Here is an 18,362-nt window from a genome sequence, read left to right as displayed (position 1 = left end):
CCATTTTAAACCTTAGGTGTTTCTTTTTTTTTTTTTTTTAAGATTTATTTATTAGAGAGAGTGTGTGTATGAGCAGGGGGAGGGGCAAAGGGAGAGGGAGAGAATCTCAAGCAGACTCCGCTGAGCACAGAGCCTGATGCAGAGCTTAGTCTGAGGATCCCTCAGATCATGACCCAAGCCAAAATCAAGAGTTGGACACTTAACTGACTGAGCCACTGAGGTGCCCCAAACCTTAGGTGTTTCATTAAAATATTGCCCAATTATTGAAAAGTTTAACCTCCTTAATGTGGCCACTAGTGATTAAAGGAAAATTCAAACATGTCTTTGAATAAAAGGATAAGTAAATAGCATTAATTTAGAAGATGAGGAGAAAGAAGATTGCAGTTGAAATTTAGGATACTGGTATTTGAATAATCATTTCATTTTCTTTTAGGAGCTTGAACGAGAAATCACATTTCAAGGTGACAGTGCCATTTATTACTCTTTTTATAAAGATATGTTAAAAGCACCCTCATTTGAAAGAGGTATGATAACCACATTTGTTTTTGTTTTTGCTTTTTTTAAATTAAACTCTACCCCCAACATAGGGCTCAAACTCAGGACTCTGAGATAAAGAGTCGCATGTTCTACCAACTGAGCCAGCTAGGTGCCCCCCACATTTGTATTTTTTTGAGAGAGAGAGAGAGAGCATGAGAGGGGGGAGGGTCAGAGGGAGAAGCAGACTCCCTGCTGAGCAGGGAGCCCAATGTGGGACTGGATCCTGGGATTCCAGAATCATGACCTGAGCTGAAGGCAGTTGCTTAACCAACTGAGCCACCCAGGCGCCCTATACATTTGTATTTTTAATAACAACATTTTTCTAAAATAAAACATTGTTCTACTATGTAGGAGCTCTTGAATGTGGAGATTTGTCTTAGAATATAAATACTATTCTTTCTTATACTTAATAAAAGCATAGGAAAAATGAGGCACAGTGTACTATATTTTCAGATTTTTCTTAGTAATAATTTAAAATATTTATTTTTTAATACAATTTCATTCTTTTTTTTTAAGATTTTATTTATTTATTTGAGAGAGAGAATGAGATAGAGCATGAGAGAGGGGAGGGTCGGAGGGAGAAGCAGACTCCCCACTGAGCAGGGAGCCTGCGGGACTTGATCCCGGGACTCCAGGATCATGATCTGAGCCAAAGGCAGTTGCTTAACCAACTGAGCCACCCAGGCGCCCCATAATTTAAAATATTTAATGACCTCTGAATGACATGTTTAATTATTGTAAAAGCAGAATAAATAATCTGGAGAAAAATTTTTCTGTCTTTAGGTGTTTATGAATTGACACACAATAACAAAACTGTATCTCTGAAGACTATAAATGCAGTGCAGCAAATGTCTCTATATCCAGAACTTATCGCCAGTGTTTTATATCAAGCAACTGGTAGCAATGTATGTTTTCTTTTGACTTTAATATTTATTTTCTTACACTTTGCAAATAATTAAAGTTATTTAATGTCCTATTATCTCCTCTTTCTTTTTTTTTTTTCCAATTAGGAGATTATTGAGCCAGTATATTTCTACATTGGCATTGTTTTTGGATTGCAAGGAATATATGTTACTGCTTTATTTGTTACAAGTTGGCTTATGAGTGGAACATGGCTAGCAGGAATGCTTACTGTTGCATGGTTCATTATTAACAGGTAAGAAGTGTTTTTTGAATTAAGTTTTACAGTTTTGTTTTATGGCTGTGGTATTTGGTTCTAAAAATGCCACCCCCCAAATATTCCAAACCCTAATCCCCACTTGTGAATCTGATGAGATACCATTCCTGTGATTGTTATGTTAAATGGCACCATTGACCTTAAGGTAGGAAGATTACCTGGTGGACCTGATCTAATGAACCGGATGAGCCCTTAAAGGTGGAGATCTTTCTACACCTGGTGCAGAAGGGGAGGTCAGAGATAGTTGAAGCATGAGATGGATTGCTGTGCTGTTGCTGGTGTGAAGTGAGGAGGAAATGAATTTTGGCAGGAACCAGCGAGCCGGTGAGAGGACTGCAAGCCCTGATGAGAGGAGCAGCCCTGGCTGAAGCTTTGATTTTTAGCTTAGGGAGACCCTGAGCAGAATATTCAAACATGCTGGGGTAGGTTTGTGAGCTAATAAATTTATGTTGTTTTAAGCCTATACATGTGTGGTCATTTGTCGAGCAATTGAAGAATAATACACCTACCTTCTATCTCTCTTTTTTCAGACATAGTAACATTGGCATACATGGATGTGCCTTTTCTTTCCTCTTTTATTTAAAACTGATGACACCATTTCATGAAAAGAAGGAAGAGGCACCAGATATATCACTATTAAGTTAATCACCACAGATAAGGATTCTGTATTAATCTATCACGGAGTGCTTTGAATTAATAAACCCATTCCTTTTGGTAATCAAAGCAGCCTCAGTTCTTTAATTGTAAGTAAAGAGAGTAGGCAATGGGTCTTCTTTGAAATGGAGGGCTGATTTGAGACATAAAAATTTTCTTGGCATTGGTCAGTGTCAAAAGTTTAGTTTTGAAGGATGGGTATTCTTTCTTTCCATAACACTTTTCTCCCCTAATACTTACCATGACTAAATTTTTAAAGATGAAACATTTCTTCTGTTACAGCATTTTCTTTGCCAAATAAAAAATACGCTACTTTCAAATTATTGAGACTCAGCATTAAGGGCTATAATCTCTTACTGGGCTTTGTTTATATTTAGAGTCACATGCTGCCAGTAATTTGATATAAAGGATATTTTTTTTTTTAAGATTTTATTTATTTGAGAGAGAGAGACACAGTGAGAGAGGGAACACAAGCAGGGGGAGTGGGAGAGGGAGAAGCAGACTTCCCGCTGAGCAGGGAGCCCGATGCAGGGAGCCCGATGCAGGGCTCGATCCCAGGACCCTGGGATCATGACCTGAGCTGAAGGCAGATGCTTAACAACTGAGACACCCAGGTGCCCCAATATAAAGGATATTTTAAAAATCTTCCTTAAGGGCACCTGGGTGGCTCAGTCGGTTAAGTGACCGACTCTTGATTTCAGCTCAGGTCATGATCTCAGGGTCATGAAATTGAGCCCTGTTTTGGCCTCTGTGCTCAGTGTGGAGCCTGCATAAGATTCTCTCTCTCCCTCTGCCCCTCCCCATCCCAGTTGCACACTCTCTTTCCAAAAAAAAAAAAGCTTCCTTAGAAGTTTTCAAATATAGTTGTTCAGCTTTATGGATTAAACATATTTAATCTTTTTCTTTAAAAAAATTATTTTTATTTTTTTTAATGTTTTAAAAGATTTTATTTATCCATTTGAGAGAGAGAAAGAGCATAAGTGGAGGTGAGGGGGAGCAGCAGAGGTAGAGGGAGAAGCAGGCTGTCCGCTGAGCAAGGATCCCAATGCGGGGCTTGATCCCAGGACCCCGAGATCATGACATGAGCCAAAGGCAAATGCCCAACCAACTGAGCCACCCATGCACCCCCCCCAATTTTTTTTAAGTAAGCTCTATGGCCAATATGAGACTTCAACTCAAGACCGAGATCAAGAGTCTAGTGCTCTATTGACTGAGCCAGCCAGGTGCTCCTCCTTAATTCTCTTTAAATCCTCTATAATCGCTTTTTTTGTTATTGAAGAGATGGAGTTAGTTGTCCTACAGAATGTCCCACCTTACGGATTTCTCTTGTTGCTTCATTGTGGTGTCATCTAGCTTTCCACTCTATTCTTTGTGTTTTTATAACCTGGAAGTTATATCAAAGGCTTAATGAATTAAAGATAGCAATTCTACTTCAAATATATCATAGATGATGTGTTTTTCATGTTCCATGATACTAAAAGTTACATGGTATTTACGTGGCCTACCCCTAGTGAGTGTGAGATTGACTGCTGGTTTGGGGGATGGCAGATTTCTTCATTGAATAGTATGACTAGAAAATAATTTGTTTGGTATGTTAGGGTACCAAATGAATGTCCTTTTCAACATTAATCATTTACCTAAGGGTTATAATTCCAGTTGCTAATCTTGGCTGAAATTAGTGATTACATTAGGGTTTATTAAATTATATTTTGCTTTTTTTAAAGATTTATTTATTTATTTTAGAGAGCATACATGCACATGAGTGGAGGAGGGACAGAGAAAGAGAGAAAGAGGAAGCTGACTCCCCGCCGAGCAGGGAGCCCAACTTAGGGCTCAGTTCCAGGACCCCAAGATCATGACCTGAGCCAAAACCAAGAGTTGGACACTTAACCAACTGAGCCAAACAGGTGCCCCTTAAATTACATTTTTCAGTTTTCATTAGCTACATTCTTTATTCTTCAAAGGTAGAATTTTTCTTTATTTTTTTTAAGTAGGCTCCATCCCCAGCACAGGGCTTAAACTCACAACCCTGAGATCAAGAGTTGGCTGCTCTACCAACTGAGCCAACTAGGTGTCCCTAGAGTATTCATCCCTAGACTATTTCTTTACTAACCAGGGTTCTTTGGTTACCTTTAAATTCAGTTACTATTAGAAAGTCAGAACAAATGCTTAATTTCACTTTACCCATTTCTAAGAAATTGTTTAATAACTGTCTCAGATAGTGATAAAACAAACTTTCTTTGTTCTCTTTTTTAAAAAAATATACTTTTAATATGTTTATATATATAATACATTTTATATTACATGTTTTATATATATGTGTGTGTGTGTATATATATATTATTTTATTTATTTATTTATTTTTAAAGAAGGCTTCTGCGCTCAACATGTGGCTTGAACTCACAACCTTGAGATTTAGAGTTGTGTGTTCTACTGACTGAACCAGTCATGTGCCTCACTGGTATTCTCTTTTTTAAGCATGTTTTTCTCCTTTGGGATTTTCATTGATTCAGTAGGGCTAAATCCATTACCATCATTTTTGTTGCTCAAATTGTCACAACTTTGGTTAATACAAGACCTTTCAGGCTAACTGCTGAGTTCTTTTAACACATCTTCATTAACCTTTGAAAGCTTTCTTGTTTTCTGGCTCAACAAGGTAAGCAGGCTCACCTTATACATTCCCTGTGAACAATTTGGAATTAGCCACTTCTCTATGGAGCTTTAGTTCCTTTTAGTATATTATTAGAGAATCTGGTGTAAATGCTAGGGGGATAAGATGATTTCTTGTTACATCAGAAAAGTGCTTGTTAGAGAATATTTTAAGTTGCCATGTACTTTTCTAAAATTTTATTAGGATTCATAGTAATTTAATAGCCCAGTCAAAGTATTTCAGAATTCATAGACTAGGTTTAGGAGGTCTTGCATTTTAGAATGAAATCTGTTTAGTACAAAACTGGCATTATTATAATAATAAAAGGATGACTTTCTTGATTATGTGATGTGTTAGTTATTGCTGCATACCAAATCAGCCTAAAACTTAACAGCTTAAAACAATAAACATGTCAGTTTCTGATGGTCAAGAATCCACAGTGGCTTAACTGGGTGGTTCTGGTTCAGGGCCTGTTATTGAGGGTGCAGTCAAGAGTCGTTTAGGGCAGGGTACCTGGGTGGCTCATGGTTGAGCATCTGCCTTTAGCTCAGGTCATGATCCCAGGGTGCTGGGATCAAGACCTGCATCAGGCTCCCTGCTAAGCGGGGAGCCTGCTTCTCCCTCTTCCTCTGCTGTTCCCCGTTTGTGCTCTCTCGCTCTCTCCGTCAAATAAATAAATAAAATCTTAAAAAAAAAAAAGAGTTGTTTAGGGCTATAATCACCTGAAGGCTTGACTGGCCTGGCCTGAACCATCTACTTCCAAGCTCGCTCATGTGACTTTTTCCAAGAAGCCTCAGTTATTTGCTGGTTGTTGGCCTGGAAGGCCTTAGTTTCTCAACACATGAACCTCACCATAGAGCTGCTCACAACTTGGCTGCTGGTTTTCTTTAGAGTGAGTGATCCAAAAGCGTGTGGAGTGAGTGTGCCATAGTGGAAGTGAGAACTCTTTTATAACCTAATACCAGAAATGTTATGACATTATTCTGCTATATTCTATTGATCATGCACTGACTTTGGTGCACTGTGGGAAGTAACTACACAGGGTGTTAATACATTGCAGACCATCTTGGAGACTGGCTCCCACAGGCAGTGAACTTTTTCTTTAAGTGGGCTTCATACCCTCCACATGGGGCTCAAACTGAGGACCCTGAGATCAAGAGTTGCATGCTCTTCCAACTGAGCCATCCAGGTGCCCCAGTAGTGAATTTTTAATACTCATTTTGTTTAATTTCTAGAGTTTATCAGAAATTTGAGGAGGAAGCCCAGGCAACTTTTCCATGTAAGAATAACAGCATTAAAGAATAATAAGACTCCTTGCCAAATAGAGTATTTTAGAGATCTTAGAATTGTAAGGTAATTGTGGTGCCTGGGTGGCACAGTTAAGCCTCTTACACCTGGTTTTGGCTCAGTTCATGGTCTCAGAGTTGTGAGATCGAGCCCCATGTCCAGCTCTGAGCTCACTGCTGAGTCTGCTTGAGATTCTCTCTCTCCCTCTCCCTCTGCCCCTCCCCGTTTGCTCCTGATCTCTCTCTCTCTCTCTCAAATTAAAAAAAAAAATTGTAAGGAAATTGTGTTATTTCATGGTACAATGTATCATGGGTAGCTGGAGCAGGAGTTAGGTAGAAAAATTAACCTGATATATTCTGCAATTGAAACATTCTTAGCAAGTAGTTTTTGTTTGCTCTTTGTTCGTTTTTTATTGGTATATATTTTATGCTGTAAAATATATTTTAATGCTGTAAAAGAGAATGTGCTTTTTCTATTCACCAGCTCTTGTTTAAGATTTATTTGAGAAAGAGAGAGAGCACGAGCGGTGGGGGGGCCAGAAGGAGAGGGGGAGAGTCCCCAGCAGACTCCACGCTAAGCATGGAGCCCAACATAGGGCTCGATCTCACACCCTGAGATCACGACCTGAGCCAAAACCAACCAACTGAGCCACCCAGGCACCACTATTCACCAGCTTTAGAGTTTATATATGAATGCTTAGAAAAGTATAAAAAGATATTAGTCCATTCCATTATATTATGATTATTAGTGTTGTTAACTGTATTTTTTGTTACATATTCCTTAATACCAGAAGGGGAAAGCAGGATTGTAAAACCAAAAGACGTAGGCATACTGTCCTGGCGTACTAGAAAATTCAAGGAAATTTTAGGAAACAGCACTGTATAGACAGTAGTGGGGGAAAAAATCAGGGGCAAATGACTCTCTTATAACAGATGTATCACCAAAATGGGCTGACCTGAGACCAGGCTTCACATATAAACAATATAGAAGAGTCCCTACTGATCTTCTCATCTACAAATATATACCTGGGTATCACTTCAGTGGAAACATCTTTGTATTTGAAGGGCAAAGAAAAAAGTATGTGTGATTAAAAGTGTATATTAAAGTTAGTGTTTGGGGGTGCCTGAGTGGCTCAGTCAGTTAAGTGTCTGCTTCTGCTCAGGTTATGATCTCAGAGTTCGGGCGTCGAGCCCTGCATCAGGCTCCCTGTTCAGTGGGGAGCCTGCTTCTCCCTCTGCCTCTGCTGCTCCCCCCTGCTCCTGCTCTTGCTTTCTCACTCACACGCTCTCTCTCTCAAATAAATAAAATCTTTAAAAAAATAAAGTTAGTCTTTGTCCCCCCCAAAATAATTGTACATTGATAATAATAAGGAGGTAAGATGCAAGGAAATGCACATGGTGTGTCAACAAAATAATGGTGACATACCATGCTGGTTCTGTTGTGATGCTACTGGTATACTCAGAATGCTCATGCAGGGGTAAGCTTTTTCAGTTTTATCCATTTTATTGCAAGGCAGTAATCCAGAAAAGGACAATAATACAAAAAAATTAGAAAATCATCTAAATATAAGAATGGTTAGGTAAATTGTAATACATCAGTGCAAGGCAATATGCTGCCGTCAGAAGTTGTACTGATACTGTGTAAATGTTTTTCAACTTTCACACATTATACATTGATATGCCAAACTGTTTTATATGTTCCCAGCTCAACATTTCTCAAACTTCAGTTCTGTATTTTCATGGGTTCCATGTATTGACTTAAATAATTTGAATTATAATGCTGTTTACATATAAAATGAAACTAGGTAATGCTCTAAATGCTTATGCTACTATAAAACCAAAACCAATTTACTAATGAAATAATCAACCAGGAAAATAGTAACTGAAAAGATGAATTTAGGGCGCCTGGGTGGCTCAGATGGTTAAGCGTCTGCCTTTGGCTCAGGTCATGATAAAAAAAAAAAAGATGAATTAATTGTGAAAAATGGTATTTTGCTAAAACCAGATTTCTACTCTCAGCATAAATAAAGTACCCTTCCAGCAGGTTCTTTTTTGAGTGTGGCAAACCTGCACAGGTGAGTATTCTGAGATGACTCACTTTTCATCATGTTCCTCTCCTCAGTCCACTCTGAAATCTTTTTATACCACAGTGTCAGTATATCATTTTGTTTTTATTTGGCAATACATCATTTGGTATTAGAATCATCTATTTTTCCTGATTAACTCAAGCTGAATGAAGTAGTCCTGTGTTGCCAACTAGATTGTTAACACAAACATGGAAGTGAGCACTGAAATCTTTTGGCAATAGTGAATTACAAGGTAGTCATCCAGATGATCCAGATTATGCTTATATTATGATGTGTCTAAAATGAAAACTCAGGGGGCTCCTGGCTGACTCAGTCAGTAGAGCCTGTGACTCTTGATCTTGGGGTCGTGAGTTCAAGCCCCACATTGGGTGTAGAGAATACTTTAAAAAAAATGAAAACTCAAAATTATACTCAGAGCTTGCTAATCTCTGTGAATATATCTATAGGCCTATGAACCCTAGGTGATTTAACTAGTTATTTTGAACTGCTTGTTTGTGCTGCTGCTAGACTCTGCCACTGGGGAGAAAAAGTGGGTCTCATTTGATTTTGTCCTTTCCTACCATTAGCCTTCTGTTCCTCACCACCACCAAGCATGATGAAGGCAAGAGAGAGTAGCTCAGGTGTTCAGGAAGGTAGCAATGGGAAGGCCTGACCAGGTGAAGAGAATAACTGATTGAGCTCTTACTCAGTTTGTGTTGCAATGACTTCCCTTCTCCAGTGCAGAGTTGTAAAGATTTCCCTGCACTGATCTGTGACTTGGGCAAGGGTAGTAAGTGAACCTTCAGAAAGGTGAGTGCCGGGTCCAGCTTCCCAGTTCTGGGCTGATGGAGTGGCTGGTGGAGTCCTGAATTGAGAATAGATACTCTCTCTTTCCTCCCCACTTCCTGCCTCATGACACTTGAATCTCTTATTTGTCTTTAGAGAGTTAACTTTCATAATTTTTCAGGGGTATTATGTGAAAATAGATGGTCTTTAGAATGCTTGATGTTCAGTTGATGGTACTGGGACAGTAATCTGGAAAAGAAACCTTATTGCTCAAATACTAAAATAAACTCCAAATGGATTAGCATTGAAAATAAACAGTGAGGGGCACCTGGGTGGCTCAGTCAGTTGGGCATCGGCCTTCGGCTGGATCATGATCCCAGGGTCCTGGGATCGAGTTCTTCATCGGGCTCCCTGCAGAGCGGGGAGTCTGCGTCTCCCTCTGACCCTCCCCACTCTCATACTTTCTCTCTGTCAAATAAATAAAATCTTAAAAAAAAATCTTAACTGTAAAATAAAAAAAAGTAAACAGTGAAACCAGTAATTACTATACAGAAACATTGATTCATGTTTTTTGTTGTTTTTGGTGCTAAAAAGGTGATTTTATTAAAGCACGGGGACAGGACCTGTGGGCAGAATGAGCTGCCAACATTGGTTCATGTTTTAAAATTTTTGCAAAAGGTAATATCAGAAACACTTTAAGTGTATGACTATAGAAATTAGATTATAATAAATCTATACCATGATGTGTCATGACCATTAAATATTCTTGAGGTATATTTATGGATACATATGTTATGGAAAGATGCTTGCAATATATCATTAAGTGAAAAGTAATTCATTACAGAATTATAAAAGACCCAAGATCTAATATCATTTACTAGGTTGTAGACACACTACTAAGTTCTTTACAGCTTTTATTTCATTTGCTTTTCATGTGTGATCCTGTTTTTTTGTATATATATATATATATATATATTTAATCACATATACATTCGTAGAAGACAAGTTTTTTATAATACTTTTTAACAGTTTTATTGAGGTATAACTGACATAAAATGTGTATATTTAAAGTGTACAATTTGATCAGTTCAGGCATTTAGATATACTCATGAAACCATCAACAAAATCAATATAATAAACATCTGTCACCCCCAAAAGTTTCTTTGTTCCCCCCTGGTAATGCTTCCTTCTTTCCTCTCTTCCCCCACCTCTACTAACTGTCCCATTGTCCCCAGGAAACCAATGATCTACTTTGTCATTATAAATTAGTTTGCATTTTCTAGAATTCTACTTTATTTTTTAAAGATTTTATTTATTCATTTGACAGAGAGAGACACAGTGAGAGAGGGAACACAAGCAGGGGGAGTGGGAGAGGGAGAAGCAGGCCTCCCACTGAGCAGGGAGCCCGATGCGGGGGGCTCGATCCCAGGACCCTGGGATCATGACCTGAGCTGAACACAGATGCCCAACTGACTGAACCACCCAGGTGCCCCTAGAATTTCATATAATGGAGTCATACAGCATATACTTTTTTGGTCTTTCTTTTCACTCAGCATAATTATTTTGAGATTCATGTATGTTGGGCATATCAATAGTTCATTCCTTTTCATTGCTAAGTAATATCCTATACCATAATTCAATTGAACTAAATTACATGCAAATATATTCCTCTCCATTATTTAGGAGAGTTATACAGCAATTTTCATAAAATTTTTAAAGCAGTAGTACCTTTGTTTCTGTGTGGAAAAGAGCTATTGAGTGTATGAATTCCAAATTTAATGATTGTCAGAAAGGTGGTCTTCTTGAGGTGTGAGGATATGTACAGGAGACAACCTACTGTCAATGCAAATTGAGAAACTTAGGAAGAGCCTGGAAAGACATTCTGTATTTGTGATTGTGGGAATTTTTAAAGGTTTCTGGATATATCACATGAAGGTCTGCTGTAATGGTAATTCCAGGTAACCTGCTGATTGAAAAGATTATTAAACTAGATATCAGAAGATATGCATTGTAATCCCAGTTGCGCCACCTAGTAGCTGTATGACGTTAAGTTATATCACCCCTCTGAGATTCATATTCTTTAAATAAGGGAAGATAAGAACTTTGGGTCTCTCTCAGTCCTGCTAATTATGTAATGCAGATTGTACTCTAGAGAAGGGTAGCCATCTCATTAAGGGAAGAGAGAGTGGGAGCTGAAATCCAGTGTCCTCTGCAACAAGCTATGTGCCTTAACATCAGGTGTATCTGCTCAGAGCAGGGGTGCCTTTTTCAGATTTTCGTAGAGGCCTGCTAATTCACCAAGCAGTACACAGCAGCACTGAGTCTTCCTGGAATGGAGGGACTAGGGGCTGGATGAGATGCTTAATTTGCCCAAAGATGCTGTATAGATAGTGGCGGCTCTGTCTGTTCTTACCTCACAGGATTGGTATAGAGAACAATGAGATTGTGTGAAAGTGCTTTGAAAAGTTTTGTATTACACAAATATAATGTCTTGCTATTTTGCTGTTCATCTATGGTTTACTTTAGGGTAGATACAACAAGAATTGAATACTCCATTCCTTTAAGAGAAAACTGGGCACTACCATATTTCGCATGCCAAATTGCTGCACTTACAGGCTATTTAAAAAGCAACTTAAATACTTATGGAGAGGTAAGATACAAATTTATTTGTCACAGTTAATTTTGATGTGTTGCAAATGTGGTATAAAATTTTAAAGTTAATCATATTAAACAGTTATAATTGGTGAAGCCTAATAACTACATCTATAAAGAATATATTTAGGTAGTCCTATTATATAACACTGTTAGTCTAGTCTGATAGATGGTAAATTATTTTAAGGAAAAGGATGTTATATTTCAGTGCAGTTACTTGACAAATATATGAAGAATATATTATTTTGAAAATTAATTTGTGTCATTAATTTACCATTTTCTGTAATATTGATGGCTTTTAGTCATTGCAAGTAAGGAAATACTAATGTAGATGCAAAGAGTGACTACAAACGGCAGTAATGTTAACTTTTATGGCACCACTGCCTATTTTCTCTTTTCTGTTTTTCTGGCAACCACTGCTCTGTTCTCTATCACTATGATTTTGTCATTTTGAAAGGTTATAACAAATCGAATTATGTAGTATGTTATCCTTCAAGACTGGCTTTTTTCATTTAGCCTAATGCCCTTGACATCCATCTGAATTGTTGCCTTCTATCAATAGTTTGCTCGTTTTCATTGCTGAGCAGTATTACAGCAATATGTGTATTTTATTTTATTATTATTTTTAAAAATTTTATTTATTTATTTGACAGAGAGACAGTGAGAGCAGGAACACAAGCAGGGGGAGTGGGAGAGGGAGAAGCAGCCTTCCCGCCGAGCAGGGAGCCCGATGATGTGGGGCTCAATCCCAGCACCCTGGGATCATGACCTGAGCCGAAGGCAGACGCTTAACGACTGAGCCACCCAGGCGCCCCAGCAATATGTGTATTTCAGTCACATATTTTTTAATTTGCTTCCCATTCTTGAGGCTAGATCTTGTGGTCCCAGTTGCATAAAGATATCGAGGCTCAGATATTTTGTGCAGTTATCTGGAACCATCTAGAGACATCTGTGGTTGATTACTGAAACACATTTAATGTGTCAAGTAATATGTATAAAATAGTTCACAATAAAGACATAGTTGAAAATGAAGTGAGCAAGGTAAGGGGTAGATAAGAATGCACAGATTTTTGAAAATGTTCAAAGGAACAAAACTAGAAAGGAAAAACATAGCTAATTGTGCAGATTGTGTTTGACATATATTTCTGTCTATCTCACTGCATGTCTTTAGAGTAGTTTGAGAATAAACCCTTAGAGGGGCGCCTGGGTGGCTCAGTTGGTTAAGCGACTGCCTTCGGCTCAGGTCATGATCCTGGAGTCCTGGATCGAGTCCCATATCAGGCTCCCTTCTCAGCAGGGAGTCTGCTTCTCCCTCTGACACTCCCCCCTCTCATGTGCTCTCTCTCCATTCTCACTCTCTCAAATAAATAAATAAATAAAATCTTTAAAAAAAAAAGAATAAACCCTTAGAATTAGCAATTTGCTTCATTATACTGTAGTTTTTTTCCTAGTATCCTTGAAGTAATATCCACATGTCTAGTAGATTAATTAGGCTGGATCTAGATCTGAGCCTTCATTAATTTCTGGAACTGGTTTCTCTGGGGATGATGGTTTCAGGCCTTGTTATTACAGTTCTGGTTGTTCCACATTAGAAGTTTCCAGAACACTTTCTCTTATAGCTGTGGTGATATGGGGAGCAGAAGCCATGTGTTCTCTTCTGGGCCTGGCAGTTGGTATTTGTTCTTTGACCAACTGGTAGAATTTTTCCATCTCTTACATTTTGTTCTCTGGTCTTAATCTTATTCAGGGTGCTGGAAAATCCTTATATCTGGTGATGGCCTGAGGTATTTCTGACTCTGAAATTTATCATTGAGTATAGTCAGCTGAGTCTGAAAGATTAAGTTTTAGAGTATGGTTGTTATCTCAGGTTTGACTAGACCCTTATTGCCCTTCTCTTTTGCTATTCTTATCAGAACAAAGTCATTTGACATCATGGACTGTGTAATAAGCTGAGATGTGAACAGACTATTTAAATGGAAACTCTTAGGGAAATATGAAGCACCACAGAAGTGAAAATATTTTCTAGGGTAAATGGAGTTACTTTCACAATAACAAAAGCCCATCAGCCAAGTCTAGAAAAAGCCACCATTTTCTTATGTTTATTACTTTACCTTTTTTGAGATGAAAGTGTACTGAATTTTTTTCCCTTTGTCATCCTGAAATTCTCAATATGATGTTGAACTTTAAAGGACAAGTGGTTGATTTCTGTCTGTGTGCTTTATTGAAGATCTTATTGTTTACATAAGGGTTTAGTAATAATTATGTAACTTAAAAACAAAGTTTCTAGGATTATATAGCTTAAAGTAAAACCAGTAACAGAGCTTCAACTTTGAGGTAACAACCTCATAGATTTTTATAGTAATAAAGCTACTGATATTTAGTTTCTTTCTTTTGTTTTCCCTAGAGGTTTTGCTACTTGTTGATGAGTGCTTCAACTTACACATTTATGATGATGTGGGAGTACAGCCACTATCTCTTATTTCTTCAAGCAATATCTCTGTTCTTGCTAGATAGTTTTTCACTGGAGCAAAGTGACAAGGTATTTTGAATTTTGAAGTTGTGATTTTAAATCCAGAGAATAAATGTTTTTATAGTGTTGTATCTTAAGATCATTCAGCTTCTAAGCTTTATTTTGAAATGTTTTAATAGGCCCTGACTTATAATTCTACTCAAAAGATTGCTAAACTCATTCTCCCTGCCCTTTTAGAAACACTTTGAAATTCCCTTAAAGAAGGTCTGCTTAACCAGTCAACCATGTGCTTCTTCTCCATTTCTAGCCCTTGCGCCTTCCCTTTCTATTTCTTTAAAAAAGAAAAAGTGAAATATAGAACATGCACAAAAAAGTATATATGTATGCTGTGTATATGTACCATATAGAATAAAATATGAGTATTTGACCATCCGGGCCAAGAGATGGAACATTGGAAAACCCGGAAGTCTGGGTTTCCACATCCTGCTCCCTCCCCAACCGAGGCTCGCTGTCCTGAATTTTGTTAATCCTTTCCCCTGTTTCTTTATGGGCTTTACCACCTATCTAGATAGTCCTTAAAAAATATGCTGTAAACAATGTATTGTTTACTTTTATCTGATTTGCTTTTGAGATTCACTCATGATGATGTACAGAGCTAATTTCATTCATTTTTATTTATTTATACATTTTACTGTTAGTAGACACTTCATTTTTTTCCAGTTTACTGTCCATATAACCAGTGCTGCTGTAAACATTCTTACGTGGCACTAAGTGCAAGATTTCTCTAGAGTATATATCTCATAGTGGAATTACAAGTCAAAGGATATGTGCATATTCAACCTAACTAAATACTAAGCCTTTGTCCAGAATGGTTATAGCAGTTTATATAAGTGCCATCAGCATTTGGTTCCTTTCTTTGTCTTTTTCACCCCTCTCTCATCTTTCTTTTATTTATAAACATTTGTTAAGTATTTAATATATTGTCCAAGCCAGAAATTTGGGGATCTTCTTGTTCTTTCTTTTCTTTATCCTGTATATTTAGATGATCCAGAATCCTGATGAATACAAACGTTTAGGTTAATTGAATAAAGAGAATTGAACATAAAGAATCATTAATGAAATATAATATCATTATCTTGTTAATTGAAAGGGTAGTAAGAACCCAAAAGTATCACAGAGGTAGCAGTTTGCAGGAAGCAGCTACCACCACCAGAGCTGAGGGAGCAAAGGGGAGAATTTGGAATTATTAAAACTTCAAAACTTAGAGGAGGGACCCCTGTGGAGCTGAAACTCAGACTTCTAATGCGGGGCCACTGCCCAGCTTTGCTGGTGTGTCTGAACTGGAAAGAAGGGCCCCGTGGAAATGGAACCCAGACCTCTGTGAATGGGGCTCTGGCTAACTGGCCCTGGGGTCTCGGGGGCAAGAGAATGTGATAAAGATGGTTCTTCAAGTGTTGGACAAACTGCACCTGCATTCAGCTGCCTCAACTAGAAGGAATTGCTCTGTTGGAGTGAAGAGGTACTGCAGATAGGATACTGCCGATAGAATACTCACAGGAACTGCAAAGCAGACAGGGGGCCACCGGCTTCTTCCTCCTCCAACCTTGTAACCTCTCTCTAGCATTTCATATTGGCAGAGTTTAATAGTGAGCCAACTGGAAAAGCAGAAACATAGATTGCAAAATCTCCAGCCCCAGCATTACAAGGCAGGGGGTAGAGGGACAGGTTGGGACTAAGAGACAGTCACTCAGTAACTGGCACACATCTGCAGAACCAGCATCCAAAATCAGGACATAGAAAATTTGCAGCACCTGGAGGATCCCATTGTGCCCTCTCCCAGTCCTTGTCTCAGCCTTCCAACAGTAAGGTATTTCTTTTCTTAATGACTCTGGCCTCTTGGGGATATTTTTCATTCTTTTTCTTTTTCTTACCTTTACCACTCTGCCTTTGATTTTACCCCCTAACTAATGCCTATATTTTGTCTTAGTTTTCCCTTTCCAAAAGGAATTAATCTTATGATAGATAAAATTACTATATTATTGAATTTTAGAAAAGAAATCTTCTAGGACATGTGGCTTTCCTGGGAGATCTTCTATTAGGACATTGAATTTAACTTTCTTATGCTCACTGTTAAATGGACCAAATCTAAAAATACTTGTCTCTAGTGCTGCATTTCATGGCAGTATGTTTTCACTAGGTGAGTTTTCGGAACGGCTGCTAAAGATTAATTTTTGATTTATGCAGCTTGATGTTGTATGGATGGATTTTAGTAACAGGGCAAGCAAAGTAAAATTAAATCAGGGTGAAAGCAGGTACATTCAGGCTGATTTAGATGTCCATGGTTTTAAAACTTTTTACTTTGTTTATGAAAGTTATTTCTAAGACTAATAAATTCATTATATACCATAACATTAAAAATACAGATTGAACATTTGTAGGATACTATCCTAAATTATAGATGGGCATTTATTTTATAATTGGAGTTAAATCTGTTCTAAATAAAACTAATGAAAAGACGTACAAATAAAATTCATTTTATTCACATTTATCTTATTTTGTCCCAACAGGTTCATGAAGTTTATAAAATCTATATATTTTCTCTCTTTCTGGGATATTTACTACAGTTTGAGAATTCAGCTTTATTGGTGTCTCCTTTATTAAGTTTGGTAGTGGCCTTAATACTTGCTAAGTGCCTTCAGGTAAAGAAAATTGCCTTTTTATCATTCTTGCAGTGAATTTTTTAATTGTTAATTTTTCATACCTCACTTCTTTGTTCATGATTTTTCCCCCCACAGCTGAATGTGAAGAAAGGAACTTGTATAGCTAAAATAATGAAAGTGATTAATTTTTACTTGGTGTGTACTCTGACAGTGACACTGAATATTATAATGAAGGTAAATGACTCTGTGTGTGAGATTCATGTAGTAGAGTGAGTTGGATAATATACTGGCCTAAATTTTAATGAGAATATTGAGATAGCAAAATAATAGAATTTGTACAGTAAAATTTTGAGTTGAACAATGATCATACTTTCAGGAAAAATAGGATTCTAATTCTTTTCTAGATATACTTAAAAGATACACTTTATTTTCCATTTATTTTAAAATGTCATCATTACCCAATTAACTAACATTAAGTAATTTAGTAAATTGAGATGAGTAAAAGTTTTGAAAAGAGTGGGTAAGTTACTCAGAGTGCCTGGGTGGCTCAACGGGTGGCTCAGTCGTTAAGCGTCTGCCTTCGGCTCAGGTCATGGTTCTGGGATGAAGCCCCGCATTGGGCTCCCTGCTCCACGGGAAGCCTGCTTCTCTCTCCCCCACTCCCCCTGCTTGTGTTCCCTCTCTCGCTGTGTCTTTCTCTGTCAAATAAATAAATAAAAATCTAAGAAAAAAAAAGAGTGGGTAAGTTACTTAAGTCATGCAGGGTAAGTGGAAATCTTACTACCCCATTATAGTTTTATGATTAACTATAATGTGATTGACTTAGGTCAGTAGATCTCCTTGCTTCGTAGTTATACCATGTATTATTTAATTCATTTTTAATTTGTATTTTTTATTTTATAGTCCTGTGTTTTCTATTTCTAGACAGAAACATATTGCTGTGAACATAGCTAATAGTTCTTTGTTGTAACTAGTGCTTTTTTCTTCCAGATGTTTGTCCCACACAAAGAAAATGGGCACATGCTGAAATTCCTTGAAGTAAAATTTGGACTAAATATGACTAAGTAAGTTTTAGATTATATATAAATTTACCTAACTCCATACCACTTAGAAGATAGCAAAAATAATCCAAGGAGTAGTATACACGTAATTATATACCACTTAGAAAATAAATAATTTGGAATATTATAATATCTAGAAGAAATATAACAATATTTTTTCTCATTTAAAAAAATTTCATTAGGGGCACCTGGATGGCTCAGTCAGTTAAGCGTCTGCCTTCATTCGGCTCAGGTCATGATCTCACGGTCCTGGGATTGAGCCCAGCATCAGGCTCTCTGCTCAGCAGGGAGTCTGCTTCTCACTCTCCCTCTGTACACTCTCTCGCTCTCAAATAAATAAATAAAATCTTTAATAAATAAATA

The 18,362-nt window shown here is 37.5% G+C and overlaps 1 protein-coding gene across 3 annotated transcripts in view; it reads left to right on the top strand.

Annotated features, from left to right (window-relative positions):
• Window positions 1-18,362, top strand: part of DPY19L4 (dpy-19 like 4) — a 62,934-nt gene that overhangs the window by 18,220 nt on the left and 26,352 nt on the right. For 2 of the 3 annotated variants that reach the window (XM_028110574.2, XM_088022785.1), the window contains 8 exons: window positions 434-524; window positions 1,321-1,442; window positions 1,548-1,693; window positions 11,683-11,806; window positions 14,213-14,347; window positions 16,846-16,977; window positions 17,074-17,172; window positions 17,929-18,002. In XM_028110574.2, the coding sequence (XP_027966375.1) occupies window positions 434-524; window positions 1,321-1,442; window positions 1,548-1,693; window positions 11,683-11,806; window positions 14,213-14,347; window positions 16,846-16,977; window positions 17,074-17,172; window positions 17,929-18,002 (923 nt within the window). The remainder of the gene's footprint in view (window positions 1-433; window positions 525-1,320; window positions 1,443-1,547; window positions 1,694-11,682; window positions 11,807-14,212; window positions 14,348-16,845; window positions 16,978-17,073; window positions 17,173-17,928; window positions 18,003-18,362) is intronic. The other variant, XM_088022786.1, reaches the window with a different exon arrangement.

This window comes from Eumetopias jubatus, unplaced genomic scaffold (assembly GCF_037043125.1).
Source record: "Eumetopias jubatus isolate StellerSeaLion01/CBP00866 unplaced genomic scaffold, mEumJub1_p1.0 scaffold_4, whole genome shotgun sequence".
NCBI classification, from domain to species: domain Eukaryota; kingdom Metazoa; phylum Chordata; class Mammalia; order Carnivora; family Otariidae; genus Eumetopias; species Eumetopias jubatus.
Note: the sequence above shows the minus strand (reverse complement) of the source record. Positions and strands in the feature narration are given on the sequence as shown.